This window comes from Aedes albopictus, chromosome 3, assembly GCF_035046485.1.
Source record: "Aedes albopictus strain Foshan chromosome 3, AalbF5, whole genome shotgun sequence".
NCBI classification, from domain to species: domain Eukaryota; kingdom Metazoa; phylum Arthropoda; class Insecta; order Diptera; family Culicidae; genus Aedes; species Aedes albopictus.
In genome coordinates this window covers 286,028,805-286,051,451 of record NC_085138.1, presented here as the reverse complement: position 1 = coordinate 286,051,451, position 22,647 = coordinate 286,028,805, and the positions used below count along the sequence as shown (strand labels likewise).

At 37.0% G+C, this 22,647-nt stretch overlaps 1 protein-coding gene across 13 annotated transcripts in view; it reads right to left on the bottom strand.

Annotated features, from left to right (window-relative positions):
• LOC109418806 (rab11 family-interacting protein 4) overlaps positions 1 to 22,647 on the bottom strand; it is a 365,611-nt gene that overhangs the window by 13,855 nt on the left and 329,109 nt on the right. For 11 of the 13 annotated variants that reach the window (XM_062861163.1, XM_062861160.1, XM_062861162.1 and 8 more), the window contains 3 exons: positions 9,298 to 9,584; positions 8,939 to 9,233; positions 8,553 to 8,591 (listed from right to left, as the gene is read on the bottom strand). In XM_062861163.1, the coding sequence (XP_062717147.1) occupies positions 8,553 to 8,591; positions 8,939 to 9,233; positions 9,298 to 9,584 (621 nt within the window). The remainder of the gene's footprint in view (positions 1 to 8,552; positions 8,592 to 8,938; positions 9,234 to 9,297; positions 9,585 to 22,647) is intronic. The other 2 variants (XM_029857145.2, XM_062861161.1) reach the window with 1 other exon arrangement.

The window sequence follows — 22,647 nt, the reverse complement described above, 5'->3', positions numbered from 1 at the left end:
GTGACAATAGTTCTAGCACTTTTTGTTTATGCCAAACAAATCAACTTCAAATCAGTAACATTAAAAATCCACTCATAATTAGGAAAAATTGTGAATATCCAGCAGTTGTTGGGGCAAAATAGGCATATAAAAGGATCTTTTATGTATTCTTATTATTGCTACTAACTTCCAATTACACCTGCAGCTATTTTCAACGATCTACAGTCGTTTTGGTTGTTTGAAGGTACATTTTGATTCTCTTTTAGTATGAAAAAAGGGCAAAATGAACCATTTCCCGTGCCGTGCGGTGAATGAATTTAGCATCAATCGATTTCTCGTAATTTTTTACGTCAGAAATGGTCAACTTCACGTACCGAAACCAGTGGCGTTAAAAGATCCGTTTTTTGGGTCGATTTTTCCCACTGTGCATCGTACACAAATTACGTAACGCTATAGGGGGAGGGGGGGGGGGGGTGGAGTCTAGCTTAGCGTTACGAGCCATACAAAATATTTTTGATTTTCATACAAAAAGCGTAACAAGGGGGAGGGGGGAGTCTGAAATCGCCGATTTTAGCATTACGTAATTTGTGCACCATGCCTAATGTAGGATTACTATTCACTAACAGTTCGTCTCATTTTAACGAATAATGGTTTTAAGTTGAAACGAATTAAATACCTGCCTTTACAATTTCTAGTAGCAACTTTGACCAGAAGAGAAAAAATATGATGTTCTGTATTGGTGAAGTACGAAGCCGTTTTGTTTTGTACCAAATAAAATAAACAAAAATGTGCTTTTCCCTTTTTAATGAGATTTGTTGTGTTGAAGAAGCATGGGTGCATCTTGTCTTGTTGATTCACACGATTCTCACTTCTAAAACATACTTGTATCCCTATTGTGGAAAGTTCATGTGTCTCCTAAATTTAAGTTTTATGATATTTATCTTTATTATAACGGTCATTTTCAAGGAAATCTGACCAAGATGAGTCTACTTACAAATTTCTTATCATACCATCACTAAAATTGCATTGTTTTAGCCTTAGTTTATTCATTTGGTACAGTACTTGGAATAACAACTCAAAATTTGGACTTAATTTAGTTACCGTATTATGAGAAACTTTTCGAATATTTTTATTGCGTGCTAGAGCAAACGGATACCAGAAAATGGAAGTGAACTGGTAGACTTATAAATACAAATAGAAAATAACGTTGTTCTAAACCGTATGCTTTATTTAATCAGTAGGGGGATTAGGGGCATAATGGACACCCTAAGCAAATGAGTATGTTTGGCCTGAATAACAGACAAAACCTTAACATATAATCAGTTGGCCTACAACTTGTTTCCTACGTATTTGAATCATTCACAGCTGGTAGAATGACATTATTGAGAAGAAATAATGAATTGAAAACCGTGTGTTTTTTGGGGCTGGCAGGAAAGGTACGGGGCGAAATGGACACCCATCGGGGCATAATGGACACCCCTGCATATTTTATGCTGTATCTTTGAGAATATCGACCAGTTAAGAAATTTGCCTACGGAGATCAATACCACAGATATAAAACCACCGACGAACCGACGTGACAGTGGTGATTCAAAAGTGTCCCCCCCCCCCCAAATTTAACGGTCGACCACCAAAGCGAGCGATCGCTTCTGTCAAATCAGCGCAGACGCGAACCGTTTCCTATATGAACACACGGGGGTTCGGTGTCGAGCTATCAAATCATCGCGAGCCGTTATAGAGGTGGCGATAGTGTTCGGCTATTTTTCATCATGGCGTCGCGGACAACAAATTTGAATTTATTTGTTCTAGCTGTCACGTCGGTTCGTCGGTGATAAAACTCCATCTTAGAGGAGTTTACATAACTTCAAAGTTAATTAAATAAATTTTAGGCTAAAATAATCGGATTGATTTTTTTCAAACTCTTTAAAACGCCTAACAGTATGCAATGCGCGTACATCCATTCATAATTGACAGTGTTCATTTCGCCCCGAATCGACTACAACATTGAAATTGCTATTTTTAGTAAGTTCTGATCAAACATATAATACTCCATCCATTGCTAAATCTGAGTATACATGTAGATAAGCTAACAATTCACTTGTTTGTATGGTGGACACACTCACACACTCGTAATGCCTTATTTGCTGCTGCTTCGAAATTATAAGAAATCCACCATATGAAAAACATACTTCAATTTCAACGATATTTTGGTTATTTTGAAGGGATATAAATGGTACTTTTGAAAAATAGAACAATGACTTGTTCCTTTACACTTATGCTTTAAACGTTTTACATAAAAGTCAACGGTTTCGGAAAAAACAGGGGTGTCCATTTCGCCCCGGGTGTCCATTATGCCCCTCCCAAGTAACACAACATGTCTTATAGAAATTATTTCGACTCCAATATGACCAGTTACAAAGTTTTGGTTTGAAGCAATAAAACCGATTTGCAGACTGCTATACGACTGAAAAGCGCAGAAGGTGGAGCCTGCGTAACATCTTTGCGATGTCAGATTCATGTTCTATATGAATCTGAGCATACTTGATTATGTATCTTAGTATGTTTTTCATTATATATTTTCAATAAATTCTAGAAAACAGTGCCTTGGCAGTCAAGATGTTTTATTACTGTAAATAATAAGTTTCAAAATGTCAATAACTGTCGACAACTGCGAAATCAACATGCATCAATAATTTTACCAAGCCACTTTAACGCCTAATTGCCATATTGTGATCATAAATTTTAATGCCAATCATTTTTTACGGTGAAATAGACTATTGTACCCCAATAAAATTAATGCGCCTTATGAATCAGTATTTTTGAAGAATTTTAAATCAAAATAAATAAATAGTATTCATCTTATTTTAACACAAAAACTCAAATATGCTTTATTTTTCTCAAGAATTTGTCAAGTTTATACATACATATCACACATTATTGAAACATAATAGAATATTTGATAAATATTTAATAATTTAGAAATAAAATTAAATGGCACTCTGTGACATGACATGATACATGTTTTGAGATATGATTCAAAATTGGCTTGATATTGATTGTGGATAATTTTGTTGTGGTTGTTGTTGGTTCTCATGTTTGGTTTGGCATTTGAACGGTTTGATATCTGTCACGATTTGGAAAGACAACAAATATCAAGTATCAAATAATTATCACAGTTTATACATGGAAGCGGCTCAAAGAGCATTATGCTCGGTAAAATCGGCCCTTATACCGTGGCCGGTCCTAATTCTGCACAGTCCCTAATTCGGCGCACTTTCTCGAATATACCACAAAATCAGGGACACTAGTTCAATATTAGCTTCAAATATATTTTTTGAATATTGTTTCAATAGTAATGAAAAAGTTTGTGAAGAAATTTTTTTCAAATCAACGACCAATATTTTGTCAAAAAATAAAATGATGTTGCATGTGCTGGAAATTGCCTGAAATCTGTGTCCGTTAGCGAAGCTGCTAAAAAGTTGCCTCATGAGCTGAAGCATTTTGCGACATAAATAATGAAGAGAATGTCTACTTTTCCATGCGCATCCTGTACAGCTGTCTTCGAGGAATCAGAATCGGCAAAAAAACAATTGAGTTTTCTTCTTCTTTTCTTAATTTTCTTGTTCTTCTTAGGTGCGCAGAATTAGGAACCGGTATTAAATAGTGGTCCTAATTCTGCGCAGACATTTCAACACTAAGTATTAAACATATAATTAATAAACAAACATCATATAAATGCCAACATAGTTATAACTAGGATATTCTATGTTTCTAGCAATCCAGTGAATGGAATTACGTCTCAACAAGTTAGTTTATAAACTTCGAAGACTAATTTACGATTCTTCCATTTTTGATCTGATAGTTCGACCGGACTAACCAATTGTTTTAAACATTTGCTATCAACCGCGGGAGAAATTTTATGTATTCATGCAAGCATTCGTCAAATGCGATCTTTGATGTGAGTTTACATGGAATTTTCTTAAACAGTGGAAACGCTGGAGTTAGACAAGAAAGAAGTCTCAATTTGCTAACAAAGATTGTGCCACCTTGTCATGACGGAAAAGTTTATATTACCTTTAGAAACTAAAGTAAATTTTACTAATATGTGCATATGCGGATAACTAAAAAGCTTTACGTAGTAGTATTCTATAATGCTAATGCTACAAAATCCTTTTGTGTATTATGATTGAAATTCCCTTTGCTTAGTGCTCAAAGTAGGTAGTATCAATGTTGGGGACATGCAAAGTCCCAATATGGTCGTAATGTCGTATAAAAGTTGAAAATGAAGAATTCAATTGAATTTCATCTATGAATCATGTTCTCATTACAATAAGTTATCTTTTCAGAGTTTTTCCTATGTGCGCAGAATTAGGAACATTAGTGCGCAGAATAAGGAATTCCAAAAAAGGGTGCGCAGAATTAGGAACAAAGACACACTGTAGAATTTTCATTATTTTACATATAAATTGATTGTTTTGTATGCGAATTATATTTTTCCCTTATTTACAAAGCTAATAACTATGTGCAGTCAAAAATTCAGCCAAATCGGTTTGATTTGGATTTTGTTACAGCTGATTGAAATTGAAAAAGTCTTAGGTGCGCAGAATATGGGCCCTCCACGGTAGATAATAATATATGTTGTGGTAACATATATTCCTGTCATTTTTTTATATAGGTATTCATATTGAGCTTCTCAACAATTTTTAGCATTTCGACAAGTTTCTCTTCGACCTCTAGGTTGCGCGCCAGGGTATAATGTGTGTTGGGCACTTTGCATGAGCATGAGCATAGATGACCGCACAATTCGTAGTTGCTACTCCGTGATTGACCAGAGCAATCGAAATTGCACAAGGAACCAATGAATAGGGCTTGGGACTAGCTTACTATTCTCAATGTACACAGGTCGAGAGCTCTCAACTTTAATAAGGTCAATAACGGCGCCGGCCACGTCCTTACGGTCATCGAGGATGGAAGGGAATGTTAGTAAGACAAACGTTGTTATAAAGACCGCGAATCGCTGCATCTCCACGTTTGTCTCAGGAAGGAATTTTTTGTTAGTAGGGTAAGGTACATTGTCAGTCCGGGAGTCACCTATGGTTGGTGATATGATTTGACAATGGATCAATATACACAAACCGCCGTTAACAACCGACCACTTTTCGACGCAAGAACTAGCCAAAAAGAAAATTCTATCGCGCGTCTCCACTCCACTACCCAAGTAACACAGAAAACATCTTTGAGAATAAACATTAAAAAAGACGTTGTAGTATAGTACTATAATCGTATCTGTACACATATTATGTTGAAATCATGTTTTAACTGTGTTTGGCAATAACAAGTTACTGAAAAATGTTATCATCCTCACTACAAGTTAAAATAACGTAAATTTAACGTTGTTCACACAAGATATTTGTGTCATCGTCTTCCTTCAATTGAAGATGATATGTATAACATCAGCAGCACATAGTTATAACCTTTGAGCTCAAACATGTTATAAAAACGTTGTTTTTACGTATTAAATACGTTAATCTAGAACATAATCAGTTTGCTATCTCTTCTCACTCACTTGATCATTATTTAATAAACATCTCTTTCACTTAAAAATACAAGGCAATCCAAATACGATAGCATCTTTAATTTTATGCTTTGCAGTTTGATCCCGCTACAAGTATGCTGAACGGGGTAACAAATGGGTATGTTAATAGTCTCTAAAAAACTTGGCGCAAACCACTGTCACCATGACTCAAAAAATGAGCGCCACCATTCAACTTTATATAAACGGCAGGCCTCCCGTCACCTAATAATCACTGGGGTACTTACGTGGCGACTAAATCTCACTTACCAGCACAGTTTTTACACTATTTTTGATCCCGTAATAATTTATTCGTTTTCGATCTAGCAAACGCACTCCACCTTTGTTATTGTTATACCTATGTTCAAAATAGGTCATCCAAAACCAAAAATGACATCGTCGTATTCTATTGGGAAGTAGATGTTCAAAATACGTTGCTATGATGTTTTTTCAATGTATTTCATTCGATTCAAGTGGTATTCGATAAACATGTTATTGAGATGTATAACAGTCGTAATTTGAACGTATTTCTAAAATGTTGAGTTCTTCCATATATCAGGCCAGACCAATTACAGTGCCTGCTAAAAAGTTTCACACTAAAATTTTTATATATAGCCGCTTGTCCATCTGCTGATGTTTCTGCCAATAATTATCCATCCGGAACAGTTTAAATATGTAATGAAATAATATAATTTTATTTTTTGATAATGAAGACAAATTCTGCAGTCTAAAAGATCATCATTAATACATCATAATTGAAAATAACATCACAAAACATTCTGACGGTACTTTGTCAAGAAGCCACCATATTGCATGTCTGAAAATTTGTTTGAAAATCTCTTACAAACCAAAGAGATGTCAAAAAGCTTCCCTTCTTATTTCCAATCCGAGGGAAAGCGAATGAATTTATGAGGAGGAAAAGTGCTTATTTCACCATAAATTTTGAACGGCACATGAAATTAAGTCGTAGTGCCCAAACATCGAGATGGTAAATTACAAACGAAATGTAAGGCCTGAAAATTATTTTGAGCCATCACTGAATACTGCATTTATAAAAGATGCAATATTTATTTGCTGTGCGTGGATGACAAATAATAATTTCGTGCCTGCAATAAGTAAGTTGTTATGATGTTGCTGAGAACATATTCGATACATAATTTTATGTTATAAGAATGTATTGAAAAACATCTTCAGTAACATCAAAGATGTTTTATAAGCCGCCATTTTTTGCGCTTTTTCGGTTATATAAGTGTATGAAAATAGGTTTCCCATATTTAAAACAAAACATGAACGTTTGTATGAAACGTGTATTATATACAGTATTATAACAAATTGTGTTACTTGGGTAGGGAGCAGAAACCTTTAGTCTATTCCACACAGAAATACACTGAACGCGACTCACTTGTCGGTACCCGGATTTTTTCTCTCTAATGTGTGTTGGGCACTTTGCGACGATTAACTCAAATCCGCACACCAGCGCACAATTTGCGCGCTGAATGCCTGTGCGCCAAGTTTTTCACTAGCTAAATCACTATTAATCAGTAGTTTAATGAAGTAAAAGCGTTGTTACCGACAAAAATATCTTTGTTGTACATTATTTCCAGACATAAGGAAGTGCAATGTTTTAGACAAAAAATGGATCCGAACCCTAAGAGAGATAGAGCTCTTGGCGCGAACTATTCTGACACTTGTTTATTTACATTTTGTATGGCGCACAACCCGGCGCATGGGCTGTCGGCGCACAAGTTGTTGGCCAGTATGCGGATTTCAGAAAAGATTCGCAATAGCTAAGATTCTGTTAGGAGGATATTTTTTTACGTAGGCAATAAAAATCGATTCTACATTTCTATGATCGGTAGTGTAGCATGTCTCTGCTCAAAAAAATGAATTAGGTTTATGTTACACATGTTTTCTATCATACTGCAGAAAACCATAATTCGACTAATTATAAACATACGAAACATACTATGTTTTGTCTAAACATGATTGAAAACAAGTCCTAAACAAGAAACTGCAAATGTTACTCTTATATGACATATAGAACATACTGAGCATGTATGGTAACAAACAAAGTGTACTTAAATAGAACATACCCAACATAATCGAAAACAACATGCAATGTTTGTTTGAGAAAACAAAATATATTCTTTAATAAGACTTCTAAATAGAAGATCACTGTGTACAAGTTTTAGGTATCATGAAAACGACATATCCATGACATAATATGTTTCGAGAAACTTCATAACAACTGTTGTAGGACAAAGTAAATATTTTGCTATTTCGGATTATGTTTTCGGTATTACTTGGGCTAATCCCCCTATCATGTGGCCCTTCAAAACATTCATTCATTTTGAAAATATAAATCACATATGTGAAATAAAATAAAATTTTCTAAATTTATACTTTGTATGAGAACTTGTTGGATACGGTGTAGATTAAGTACATAGATTAGGTCACACATTAACAAATTAACGCAGATTTGATTCATAGAACAACACACCCACGCCACAAATTAGGTTTTTAATAAATTTCGTTAAGAAACGTGAAAGATCTGTGTAGTGTTTTTGTATCGCGAAAGATCCTTTGATTACTCAGTAGCTAGCCGACCTTGGGATTGCCGGAGAGTCTCTTGAGTCTTGGGCCGATCCAGCATTGTAGTGTTGACCAATCCGTTTGAACTTAGAACGGCGGGCGTTAAAATTAGTTTCTCAAATTGAGCTGAAATTTTTGTATGGTTGAGTGCAGAAGAACGAAAACTTTTGTTTTGTGTCGCAGGCCAGTGTACAACCATCAACCATAGATTAGTAAAAGCAAAAGACACACAGTTAAGAAATGAGTACACATATAAAGAGATACCCCATCACCGAAGAAAGCACCTTCTCTCATCAAATTCCCACTCAAACAGAGAATGAAACGAAACTAGTGGACAGTTTAGTAGTAGAACGCTAGTACAACAGCAAATATGTATGGCTATCAGTCCTTTTGGCACGCCATAACTAACCTGTGTTAATGACGCTAATGTCGACGAATCAACGGTCTCCTGTGGGAAAAGAAGAAAACGTATAACAAAAAACGATACTTGGAGGGTGTTGAGAGCGTGACAAATGAGAGCAACAGGAGTAGTGGGTGATTGTGGGAAAAGTGGGAACCGGACAAACATAATTAGAATATAAAGCCCCAACAATTAAAAGGTGTACTCGAATGTGACTTATGATTGTTTAGCTAGGCCTTGCTGCTAAGTCTATCATCTAACAAGATACCACTGACACTAGATATCACTTTGAAAGCGTGCGCTTGTGACGCCTAGTTACGAACGACAAGGCAATTGTCCGATTGCTTGTTTCTACCAGCCGAGATCTATTGGTAAAGAAGCATAACTTCACCCACCTGATTTTGACTCATGGCTTCCAGTTCCTGTGCTAGACTGTTCGATGTACCGTTGAGCAAATTTCGACCTTCTTCGACTCCCTTCGTCAGCACCATTGCTTGCAGTTCTTCATTCGCTTCCTCCAGTTGTTTCGATTTCTGTCGCAGCTCTTCCATTTCCTGGTGTAGTTCTTCCAATCGCAGGGATTCAGGTGATGTCGTCGGAAGGGCAGGACCCCGTTCCGTACGAAGACGCTCGCACTCCTTGCCCAGTTCGACCATCAGATCTTCGGCTGCCTGTTTGTCCGCTTTGTGTCTAAAATTCAAAATTTCGATTATTATAATCATTCTCATGAGTTGAAATTTCTCGCGCTAGATACTTCTTCTCGTTGGCTTTCGCCTCGGCCAGCTCCTGTTGGGCGATCATCAGGTTGTCTCGCGTCTTTTCCAGCTTGTCCTCGGTGGCGTGCAGATCGGCAGCTTGTTTGTCGCATTGTAACCGCAACCGGGAGATTTCCTCGCGCAGCTGGTTCGCTTCCACTTCGATCGTCCGTATCCGGATCTGGCAGTTTTCGTTCTGTAGTTTGGCTTCCCGTTCGACCCGGGCCAACAGCTCCCGGTGTCGTTTCTGTTCCTCGGCTAGGCGTTCCTCTGCCCGCAGTTCCGTCTGGAAAGAGAGGATAAACGTGCAATCAATTATTCTAACTGTATGTCGTATTACTGGTACGTTAGTTGAGTGACAAGACAATCGAGCCCCATACCGGTTCATGAACCTGGGAGCAATTTTCCTCATGACTGCGTAAATCGCGGATAGAATTCGAAAAGAATGTCAAAAATCATTATTTGTTAACTCACGATGCGCGAAAAAGTTAAGCCCTCTGTATATCAGAAACTGCTCATAGGTAAGCTGCAAAGTGACAAACGAAGTGATGTTTTACCGAGCTTCGGAGAAATTCCGCTAATGAAGACACATAATAAAAACAATCAGTTTAGTCTAAAAAATTGAAATTGTCAGATGGTTGAAACATATCGCATGTGGAATTCCCTATAGCAATTAGATTTCGAACATTTGTTCCTTGACTTTTGATAGAATTTCAGTTAACATGTTGATATTGATCAAAACTTTCGATCTTTCTTGAATAATTTTCTTGTTAAAACAAACGTTACATGTTTCATATATTTAAAAAGTACATATTGCAAAACTTTAAAATATGTTAAAATAGGCTTTTAACCTAACATTGGATTTTGTTGTTTTGGGGTAACATTGATCATGTCAGTGATCAATGTTCGTTTGTTTTGAAAATACCCTTACTTACTAAATTTGGGGTCTCTACATAATCTCTACAGACAATCTTATGTTGTCCAAATTCTTACAAGTTCTGTACTTTTTGAGCTATTTGAGGATTAAAATTATCCAAACCGCGAATAATGCCTAAAGGTAGGCAATAAGAAACTGCACTGTTTTGATTTTGTATAGGATTTTGATGTTTCTTGGCCTTGTTGTTTACAAAATTTCTGTTAGAGTGAAAGAGCAGGATAGAATTTCATGCAGTGCCCTATGACTTAAGGAATTGATAGCCTACTTTAAATAAATCGTACATCTTATTGAAAAAGAGCACTTTCATAAAAGTTTCGTTTATTAAATCCTACTCTAGAATATCATATTGAAGTTATACAATGATTTCTAACCTAATATTGTATCTAGTTTTCATATTATGCATAAATGTTTGACAATGTATCCCATTTTGTTACGAAAAACAGATATAGTAAATCGATTTATTTCAATGTTAAATGAAATTCGATTTTCATGCATTCCATATTATTTAATTTAATAGCTTAATAATAGCAGATTTCAAAACACCATTCGTAAGCAGAAACTGATTCAATTTAAATCGCTTGTCGCTTGTTTGAACATTTCATGAGGTCGGTCAAGCAGATCAATGTTACCCCGGCTGATCAATGATACCCCGTTTTACGGTACGCAGAGTTTGCAGAAAACCTCATCAATACCCCCTTATCAATAGATTCACAGAGAACAGACATCCTGGCTAGAACAAATTTCATTCGGAAAGTTGTGTAGGGATTTGAATCTTTACTTAAGTAAGGTTGCAAACCAATACACGATGACAACACTAACGCCACCAAACACTATATTGCCACAGTCAGTGGTGAATTGAAACTTAAATTAGAATGGGAAATTAATCGATTGCAGCGCCACGCTATTGCCACTTGTGTTGCCGATTTCAAATGGCCGTTAAATTCCTTACACAGTTTCGGAACTGGACATGGATGTCTGTTCTCTGTGATAGATTAGTAGTTCAAGGATGTTCGTCGAACTTGATCAAAGTAATATTTCTAACAACGGAAACCGCCAAATGTTCTATCACAAGGATTTGCTACAGATTTTGTCAATATTTCAATATTATTTGAGGTGACTTTCGGGTATTATCGGCAGGTTTGTTCTCTTCGTCATGGGTGGTTTTTTTCGGCCAAAATGCCTGAAACTTGGCCATATAATTAAACTTGGTTGGAAAGGATTTGAGGCCAACTGTGGATTCAACAGGTTTCAAAAAAACCCCTATGACGAAGAGAACAACACTGCCGAAAATACATAAATTCACTTATATTAATTAACTATAGTTTAATGGTAGCGAATAGTATATGAAGGAAGAATAACATGTTATACCTATTGTCCAAGTATTTTCAACAATTGGGTTCGTCGCCTAAATTTGTCTTCGCAATTGAGGTCTCTAACATAAAATACTGCATTCACACTTCATGGCTGTAAGGATTGTGGGTGACATGCGCATATACGATTTGTAGATTGTGTATTTACTTCGCACAAGAAACTTCTACGACGATCATAAATATAAGCATCCAAGGTGGTCCAAAAAATCGTAGCAGTGTAAAAATTCAGTGATAAACTTTCCATTGACGTTTGCATTCGTACAGATACACGAGGAGTACGACATACAATGAGCAAAAAGGTGAAAGAAAGTATCTCTTAGGGAAAGAAAAGTACATGGGGTGCAGAAAAGGTTGTAATAGAAGCTTCGTTTCGATCACAATTTCAACATCAACCCAGATCATAGCCACTCAAGCTGAAATTGGTTTAACATTTGTTGGTGTTCACATTTACCAAGTTCCTCTCAGGACCGAAAACTTATTCGTCAGATCCAGATACCCTCTGAAACTCTTAAAACCCCCGTGGAACTTCCTCAAAGTCTCCCTGTAACCTTCTAAACCTCACTAAATTCCTTCTGGAAACGCTCGGCACCCCCTGAAACCATCCCTGGAACTCACTCACACAAAATTTCTTGAAATTCTCTGTTATCCCCTGAAAATTTCCGAAATCTACTGAAATCCCATGAATCGTAAAATCCCCCCTCCAGCTAGCCTAGTGGTTAAGGCTATGGATCGTCAATCCGGAGACGGTGGATTCGATTCCCGTTCCGGTAGGGAATATTTTCTCGACTCCCTGGGCATAGTGTATCATTGTACTTGTCACAAAATGTAGACATTCATGCAATGGTAGGCAAAGCAAGCCCTTCAATTAATACACGTAGAGAAATAACACATATTAGATCCAAATTTAACCTTTATGTGTCCGACAAACTTTTTGCTCTTTTCTACACCGTGTATTTTAAATGGGTGCTGGGTACCCGGGTACCCTGTCGGACACATAAGGGTTCATCTTCATCTCTAAATCGCGAGGTTTGTTGAATCAAAACAATATTTCTTTGTTTTCAATATTGGAAAATGAACATCGCCAATAATGAGCAAGATGATTCACCTTCAACTTTTCAGGAGCAGATCTGGCCGTGAACGATAGTTCGCTATCAGTGAAACATATTATAAAAGTACCCGTGTTCGATTCTCGCATGTCTTTTTTATTTTGTTGTCATTTTTAAACAAAAATATTTTGTGTTTGAATCTAAGTCTATGTACCTATATTTGCTTCTAAAAATATAGTCTTTGAATTTACAAAATTACTTAGTTTCAAAGCAGTAATGTTTTAGACTCAAAGCCAAAAAGTATTTGAAACCAAAATCAATGTCGCGAAGGCTTGATTTTAGAAACAATGAATGGAATGCTTTGAAACTTATAGCAAATGTATTAGATTCAAAGCAAAATGGTATTAAGGCGTGGCTTAATGATATATTGTGCGTTGCAAGAAAAACACAATTATGGCGACTACTATCCAAGGCCTTCAATGATGGACAACATTTAATCGCCGTATAAATGCCACGTGCAGTCGCAGCAGTCATCATATCGCCCGGCCATGTGGCGACCTTTTTTTAAGAATTATCAAAGAGCGCTGTGATGGAAAATTTGAAAACAGGTATGTCTTCTTAGGCGACTGTCTCGCGCGTATCTCTGACTGCGGTAAAAGTAGTCGCGAAAGTAGATTTTACTTTGATTCGTATATTTTCTTTATTTTTGAATGCAATATATTTTTTTCTGCGTGTAACTGTGGAAATGCTCTAAGAACACTAAGTTGAAAAGAGGCAGGCCAAGTTCCGATGCGAACGTCGAGCCATAAAGAAGAAGAAGAAGAACTATTTGTATTCCACCGGCTACTTAAGTAGCCGTTACAAAGTAGCCGTTTTCATATTAAAATCAACTTAATTGCCAAAAAATGAATGTCATTGAGTAGTTAGTGGCAACGAGGAATAGCGCATTCAATAAAAATGTTTAAGCTCCTATTTTAGTAACTCTTTTTATAAAACGGCTACTTTGGAGGCCATACTGAAGCGACCGGTAGAGTACAAGTAGCCGGTAAATCCACAATATTGTCTCCTGAAACCATCGATTGCAATACAATTTCACAGACAAACATACGTAACATTTGCGAAGTTTCCATCGACCACGCTTTTACCGCTCATTTTAAATTTTCATAGTTGTGGCTTTCACAACCAGAGGCGCGCGCATCGTTTTTCTATGCGTGTGACGTTTCACACTAGCGCCGTCTGTTGACGATATTGCACAACACAGTGATTCGTGCAAGTTTTCCACCAGGTGATGGCAGTGTGAACTGGGCGATGGATTTCCTCGTTCAAGGTGTTACGCCTGTTTGTCTGTGAGCGATTCCAAGCAACAGCATCAAAATTAAGGAAAATTTTAAATTCATGATTTTCTATTGAACTGAAACTTTGCACAGTTTTTCAGTTCCATCTAAATCGCCATTTTTCGATATCAAATTTTTATTTAGAGCCACGACTAACTTTTCAAAAGGGTGTATGTGAAAATGGTTCAAAAATATTCAAAAATATGCACAGCAAAAACGGATTGTTCGATTGTTATGAATTTTTCAGCAAAGTTAGATAGCTAAATGGTGATTTCTAAGAAAATATACACTGTGAAAAAAATCTATTTTATCATTGAAAAACATCATTTTTGTCACAAAAACTCAAATATCTCAAAACCCTATCTTTTTACCAACTTGAATTTTTTAGGGAAAACGGTCCATTGTATTAGCAATCTACCATAAAAATTTGGTGATGGTAAACTAATAAACAAAAAAGTTATAACATTTCAAAAATTTCACAATTTTTACATTTAGTAAAAAAAATTTTTCTGTGTAAATTATTTCGGCCGGGAATCGCGATTTGATGCTGATTTTATTGTTCAGCAAAGTTAGATAACTAAATGGCGATTCCTAAGATAATATACACTGTGAAAAAAATCTTTTTTAACATTAAAAAATATCATTTTTGTCACAAAAACTCAAATATCTCAAAACCCTATCTTTTTACCAACGTAATTTTTTAGAGAAAACGGTCCATTGTATTAGCAATCTACCATGAAAATAAACAAAAAAGTTATGACAATTCAAACATTTCACAATTTTCACATTTAGTAATAATTTTTTTTAGTGTAAATTATTTCGGCCGGAAATTGAAGTTTGATGCTGATTTTATTGTTAATGGCCTTGCGTGAGTAAAACAAGTTGTTTTTATTATATATTATATATACATATAATATAATATACTATGTACCGTAATGTTCCGATTTTATCACGCCCTCCGCGCATTAGTCGTTTATTCATTAATTTGCTGTTACATTTGAGGACAAGTGTTTTCCCTCTTCTTCAAGATGAATGTTGAAAGCGTGTTTTGCAACGTTAAAAATATTGAAATGGGTATAGATGTTGAAGAATATTACAGGGCATTTTTGAAAAGGGGCGTAATTAAATTGTTTAAACAGATGTCGCTGATGGCAATTTCTCAGTTGTTGTCGTTTTCGAACTTCCTGCGCCCTGCTTTACCGATGATATACAGATGGCTCGTTTGTCAAATTCTAGACGGCAGGACGTGCAAATGCGTAATTTTGTACACAATGTGGACATTTGGGCATAACCAGTCTCTTTCAGTTTATCAATGGTGCTTTCGGTGAGATTTCGTAACTCTTTTGAACATTTTTTTTCATCAAACGGTCTACAAGAGAGCGTTGAGTTGAAGACCTTTGAGAAAGCGACTGTTCATCTTGTTCGTTAGATTATAATAAACAAAATCACTTATTAATTTTAACTTACTTGTTTGGTGTTGGTGGCTGAAGAAAAAAAAATACTATGCAATTTTTAATATTCATAGCGGTAGTATTTTTTTGTTTTTTTCGTGAGCATTGTCAGGTATGTATACAGACAAACAAACGTAACACTGGCGAAATTTTCATTGACCACGCCTTCAACGATCATTTTGAATCTTGGTTGTGGCTTTCATAACAAGAAGAGCGCCCATCGTTTTTCTTTGCGTTTGACGTTTCACACTAGCGCCTTCTGATGACGATATTGCACAACGCAGTGTTTCGTGAAACATTTCCACCAGGTGGTGATAGTGTGAACTGGGCGATGAATTTTCACTAAAATTGTTCTAGGCGTTTCGTCTGTTTGTCTGTGGTATGTACCTCTTATGCATTTGTTGTTGTTGAAGTTACTCGCATTCTTCCGATCATAAAATCTGTTCTCCACACACTTAATTTTGATTACCGCACGGTGTGTCTGGTATAAGAAATTTATTACAAAAAAATACGCATCGCTAATTTTTACGTTACGTGAAAGTTGACGCTACTAGCTTTCATTCAAGCCCAACATCGAAATATTCCATCGGGGGAACTTTTTCATACAAAAATTGGGTATGTTTGTTAAGTAGAAATAGGGATTAATTTGGAACCGTTTATTTTGTATGGGGAAAAACAGTATTCTGAAAAAGTTGTTCGAGATCCCTCGGTGGATTTTTTTGAGGGACCGTGCAAATGAAAGCTGGAAGTCTCTATTTTTGAATAGCGAAAAATTTGGCGATGCCCAATTTTTTGTTATAAACCTTTCCCATACACACGCCGTGTACCGAGTTCGGTAATTTTTTGACGAGATTAAAACTGCTGAGCACCGAACTCGTTCAGCAAAAATGCATTGTTTACCTTTTCCATACGATTTTGACAGTTGTTTTACTGAGCCTCAGTAAAATCGATTACCGAAACTACCGAGATCGTACTGCTGTTATAATCTCGTCAAAAAAGTACCGAACAGGCAATTCAGAAATAAGTGTGTAAGAGGGATTTTTTTTTGCGGATAAACTAGACGTATACGCGTATAAAAAAACTTTTATTATACAGCTTTTGTCTTAAAAATAAATTCAATTCCATTTTTCTTATAATCAACAGCTTTTCAACACTATCAAGGGATTTTTTCACCAGTCACGTACAATAAAAAGTATGACAATCTCAATATTTTTGATCACAACACTGGATCGCGTCTAAGTTTCAAATAGATACTATAGTAATTACGAATAATCAAACTAAAGTATCATGAAAACAACTTGTTTAATTCAGGCGGTAGCCTTTACAATAAAATCAGCATCAAAATATAATTCTCGAAATAATTTACACAGAAAAAAATTTTTTTTTGTTACTAAATGTAAAAATTGTGAAATGTTTGAAATGTCATAACTTTTTTGTTTATCAGTTTACCATCACCAAAATTTTATGGTAGATAGCTGATATAATGGGCCATTTCCCCTAAAAAATTGAAGTTGGTAAAAAGATAGGGTTTTGAGATATTTGAGTTTTTGTGACAAATATCATATTTTTTCAAAGTAGAAAAAGAAAATTTTTACAGTGTATATTTTCTAAGGAATCATCATTTAGTTGTCTAACTTTGCTGAAAAATTTATAACAATCGAACAATCCGTTTTTGCTGTACAGCTTTTAGAATATTTTAGAACTATTTTCGCATACACCCTTTTGAAAAGTTAGTCGTGAGTGAATATGAAGGTTTAATATCAAAAAATGGCGATTTATATGAAATTGAAAAACTGTGCAAAGTTTCAGATATTTTTGAAATGGTCGCTCAGGATCGACTGACATGACTCCGTGGAATTCCTCCTGTGACAATTCGTTGGGCAATATCTGGCTGGATTCATGGCTGAACGCGCTACAGCGAACCAGATGTTCGCCATTCGCCTTGTCACATGTTACAACAGATGAAAATGAGAAAAATGAATTTCAAGTTTGAAAATAAACTTTGGCTATGTCGCATTTGATTGACTTTAACGCAATATGTACTATTTAAAAGACACGGACACGTTTAGTACTTCCAGTGAGCTTTTCGCTCTTTGAAGGAAGCACGACACTAGACAACGGACTAGCATGCAACGCCCAGTGGCGCAGGCGAAAACTTTTCCTGACAGCTGCGGCGGGAATCGAACCCGCACTCCTAGCACGATGCGACTAAATGCTTGGTGACACTAGCCGCACGACTACGAAGCCACACATTTAGAAGCATATTTTTACAATACACCATTGAAAAAATAAAATACAAAAAAATAAGATGTAATGTGATCAACCATACACTGATTTGTAAATGAGATTTTTGCAATGAATTGTAGTGGTTGTATAGTATCATAACAATAAAAATCTATATAGGGTGACTTTGGGTATTATCGGCAGGATTGTTCTCTTCGTCATGGGGGGTTTTTGTCTGTTAAATTGCCTGAAACTTGGTCGTATAATTCAGCTTGTTTGGGAAGGATTTAAGGCCAACTCTGAGTTCAATAGGATTAAAAAAAAATGATGAAGAAAACAAACTGCCGAAAATACATAAGTTTCCCTATATTTTTTTGCAAAACACACACAAACGAACATAGTGTTCGAAATCGATGATTTTGCGATGAAAATTAAATACAATTTTTTTTGGATTGGTTTCAAAGGTTTTGCGTACCGAGTTTTTCAGCATGTTAAAAGGCGTCTTTTGATAACACGATTATTCCCCCTAAAAATGAGATACAAATTTCTTTTCTTCATTTTTTTTAAGATTTGACATTTTTGGCAAAGTTGTAGCCCATAATAAGAGAAAATATTTCGTAGAACATATCATTCCTCCACCTCTCACGGTTTCCGAGATATGGGGCGTTTTGTGTGCAGTAGCCCTAAAACTAGTTTTTTTTTTTCAGTGTAAACAGATGAAGTCTTACAGTTGCCAATCCCAAACATTTTGGCCACCCCCTGTAGAAGAGGTTAAGGGAAAAAGGTTTTACGAATAACCATGTTCTTGGAGGCGGCGAAATCGATGAGTCAATGAGACAAATAATGTTTGTTTCACAAAAGTAGGTTTTAAGTAAGTAAATATTTAAATAAAAATTAATTCGATTGAGGTTATAACTATTAATGCTATTAAAACCATGCCATACTTTCTTTAACAACCTTCGACGTATTTTTTTATCACTTATTCACTCCATTTAACCGTCCACCAGATGGTATCTTTTTAAATTAGAGGTACATTGTTTTTCTATTTCTATGATAAACTATTCATACCTACTTCAGCTATTGTTTCGTGCCTGGTGCTCAGTTTCCACTTTATGATACACTTTTATTAACATCGTGCAGCAGCAGGTCGTAAACAAACAATCATCTAATCTTTCAATTGGCAAAACCACCCTCCCGAAGAAACTTTCAGCCAACAACAACGGCACATCATCATGATTGGTTAATGGGCACACGCGCCCGCAGACGGCAGATGGTCTCACGTAGTGACCGACCGTCGAGGAAGCCCAAGGAAAGTGAAAGATAACGCCATCACCAGCACCTCTCCGGTTTGGAGACGAACTTTACGGGGAGCCACAACAGCGCTACTAAAGGTTGAATAAGGCCGCCATCATCCATTACACAATGGGCAGTGTGTTGTATTAGTCGATTTAATCGGTAGCACGTTGGCAGCTGGCTCCTCCGGGGGAATTGGATTCCATAATATCTATACAACCGTCGTCGGTGCGTCCATATGGGGCGGAATGTTTGCCCTGAGTTAAGATTATGGCCACCTATTAAGGTGTAGCATACATTGAATATCCATTTCATTGAAAAACTATCTTCTTCGGCCGCAGAAGCGGTACACATGGAGCGGTGCAACTACTACAAGGCACAAAAGAGAATGCCGCGCATCGGTTTATGGTCGATACACCGCCGGTAGCACTAATCGAAAACAAATAATTTAAAGATTTAATTACATCGCCCATTTGTTGCAACTTAAGAAACATTAGATCCTCTACTAGGCTGCAATTGACGAGCAAGTGTGTGCAAGCCGGGTGGGTAATCATCGCGTTCGTAGGTGTTGCATATTCATGACGACGGAGAAAATAGGAAATGGCGCAAAAGAGTTGTTCGCCATAATGTGTATCCGATGCGATGGGGAGGATGACGACGACGAAGTATCGACGACGCAACGGATGGTAACGTATTTTTATCAGAAAAAGGCGGCTCTGGCTGGCGGAAAACAAGACAGTTCGATGACTTGTTTTTCCGGCCAGTCAGTGTCAGTAGTAGGTGCAGCTGGGTGTGCAGCAATACTTCTGTGTCAGCGATGCACAGTGGTCAAAACAGAATTGAACGTATATTTTTTATAACGTTGATTACCTTATTGGGATTAGTGGACTGCAAAACGGTGAGTCGGTAAGGAGCGTCCAACATAGCTCTGGCCCTCAGAAGTTCCTACCTCATCCTCATGCGTTTCCATGGGTCAAGCAATGAAAAAGACCGCCAGCTAAGAGTTGTTTGCTTAGCTGGTGGTGCAGCCTGGGCACTGCTGTCCTTCTGACTTCAGCTAGATTGGCGAGGTAGGGGAACAAAGCCCAAAATGCCAAGATGGGGTAAAATGGCCCAACTCATAAAATCATTCCTGAATGGGACTTGATCATTGCTATAGGTGAATGGTGTCAAGATATGTTTGCATCAAACATTCTTCTAGAAGCTAGGCCACCAAACCCACGAAAAAACCTTTGATTTCCCAATGAAAATTGGCAACTTCCGGTTTTTCGTGCTTGCAATTAAGGTTTTCTGGTGATTTTATTACCAGCCAAGTGTTTCGAACGAGATTGAGGCACACATGGAGACGCATGGTTGTTGATGTCTAAGCTTTCCATGTTAGGGGTCATTCAAATATTACGATCATCGTTTTGCGGGGAGGGGGGTAACATTCTATTTATTGAGTATACGAAAAAAGAGGGACAGAGGGGGAAAAGGAGTCGGAAATGCCCGAAACTGATGGACGTAATTTTTGAATGTTTTCATGAAGTGGCATCTTACCCCATGGCAGATGGTCGTTTTGCACCACTTCCGTTTTGCGAATCAGTTTTTAAAATCGCTGAAAATCGATGAAAATGCAATAGTTTTGTGACTATTTTTGCTGAAGTATCGAGCAAATATTGTCTAGTTGCTGTTGCCACTTTGGAAGCCTAACAAATGAGGCTAATTATCATTGAAAACGATGAAAAATGGCATTTTGCCCCACTTGACCCTACGTCCCGAGCAGAAGGGCATACCTTACAAATACTGTGCAAAAAGCCACCTGTGCTCTAATACCTCAAGTTGGTATTGCTATATTATTCTACGTAATGTTATGAGAACACCACAATAACAAATGGAGGTATTTGAGCAAAGTTAGGTATTGATGCGGTATTGTTGATTCAACTGGGAAAATAACTGAATAACAAGATTTGAAGGGGTTAGAAGCAAAGGGGTGTAAGTGACAAAAACCCACTTACGAGTAAATGAGGTTTAAAGTTTTTGACCAATTTTTCATCTCATACAAAATGTATAGAGCTTCAAAATCAACCCAATTTTCTATGATTTATTGTAAATTTTCCAATCTTAAAAAAGTTCCTGAAAGCTTGAAATTTGAAGAATTTTATAGTATGCTCAGCTCAAAATCGACAAAATGGTCACTTACATCCCTTTGATGGGCCCCTCATTTGTTATTACATGATGAAGCTATCGAAAAATGTTCAACTTAATAGCAAGATATGCTATTTCTTTGTTATTTCATACCTTCTGGATAACAAATAGAGCACTTGAAATTTATGGTATGAATTCATTATTGAAATAACAAGACTTGTTATTTTTCAGGTGTTATTTATACAAAATTATAGTATTCATTTGTGTTATTTTGCCTCTTATGTCCACCTAATGAAGGGCATATCGAGGTATAATGTTATTTAAGATAAATACCTCGATCGGTTATTTTGTTGCTATTCTTTTCTGCTCGGGTACCGAGAAGGCGCGGCTAAAACAGCATCTCTTCTGGCATCCGGCAGCTGAGTATGAAATGCTCCGCCACCGGATGCTATACCTAAGCCCCACCACGAGGGGACCTTAGGCCAACCAACAACTTACTGTTCTCGAAACCCAAAAACCGTTTTAGAAACCGAAAATGAAAATGACTGCCCTACACTAGTATACTTGAAAAGCAAAGTAAAACTATAAGTTTCAACCACAACAAGTAACTGTATGTGTCTTATTTTGACCAATTCTATTGTTGTAAAATTACGCCCGACAAAATTATGTAAAAGTTAAACTAGCATCTTGGGCATTATGCCAAATCACAAAGTTGAAGTGTTCTTATAAAATTGCTGCCATAAACCATTAACCGATCAAATAAACATAGTTTAAAAATGGTACTAGGTAAAAAAAAACGATGTTAGTGAAAATTTGTAAGCCTGTTAAAGCCGTATAAACACATGAAAAAGCAGTTATTTTTTCGAAAAGAATATCATAGCTATGAGATGTAATCATCACAAATGAACAGACGCATCGCTTGGGACAAATAACAGTTGAAAACATCGAAACCATAATTGCCCAATACTATCGCGATACGATAAAGCTGGAATTTGTGGAGCGATTGCTTATGGAGGGTAGATCTAGTCGGAAAACTAAGCCGTGCATAAGACACCGCAATACCAAGGCGATCCCTACCCAGAAATGGACGCAAACCTGTATACTAGTGGTGTGCAGAAATCGCAGAACTCTGCGCACCCTGCCTAAGAGCTAGAAGGAGGATGAAAAGAGCTCGCATCGATGAGGGTAGACTAGAGCGACGTGAGGCCTACACTGCCGTGAATCGCATATTTGTCCCATTTGCATAGGAAATCCAGCAAAGATGGGACTGATATGCGATTCATGGCAGTACAGGGCGGCTAAACTGGTACTGAACAAAGATATTAAGGTGCGTAAGCGGACGTGCTTCGCAAATCTCTGTCATGCAGCCAACACGACTTCTTGAGGTGATGCCTACAGAGTAGTAATGGCCAAAACGAAGGGTTCGTCAGCACCCCCATAACGCTCCTCCGAGATGTTGCAGAAAATCGTGGAAATGTTGTTCCCACGCCACGATATAAGACCATGGGCCCAGTCCTCTATGTTCAAACCTGCCAAACCGAGGACGCTCCGGTGACGAACGACGAGCT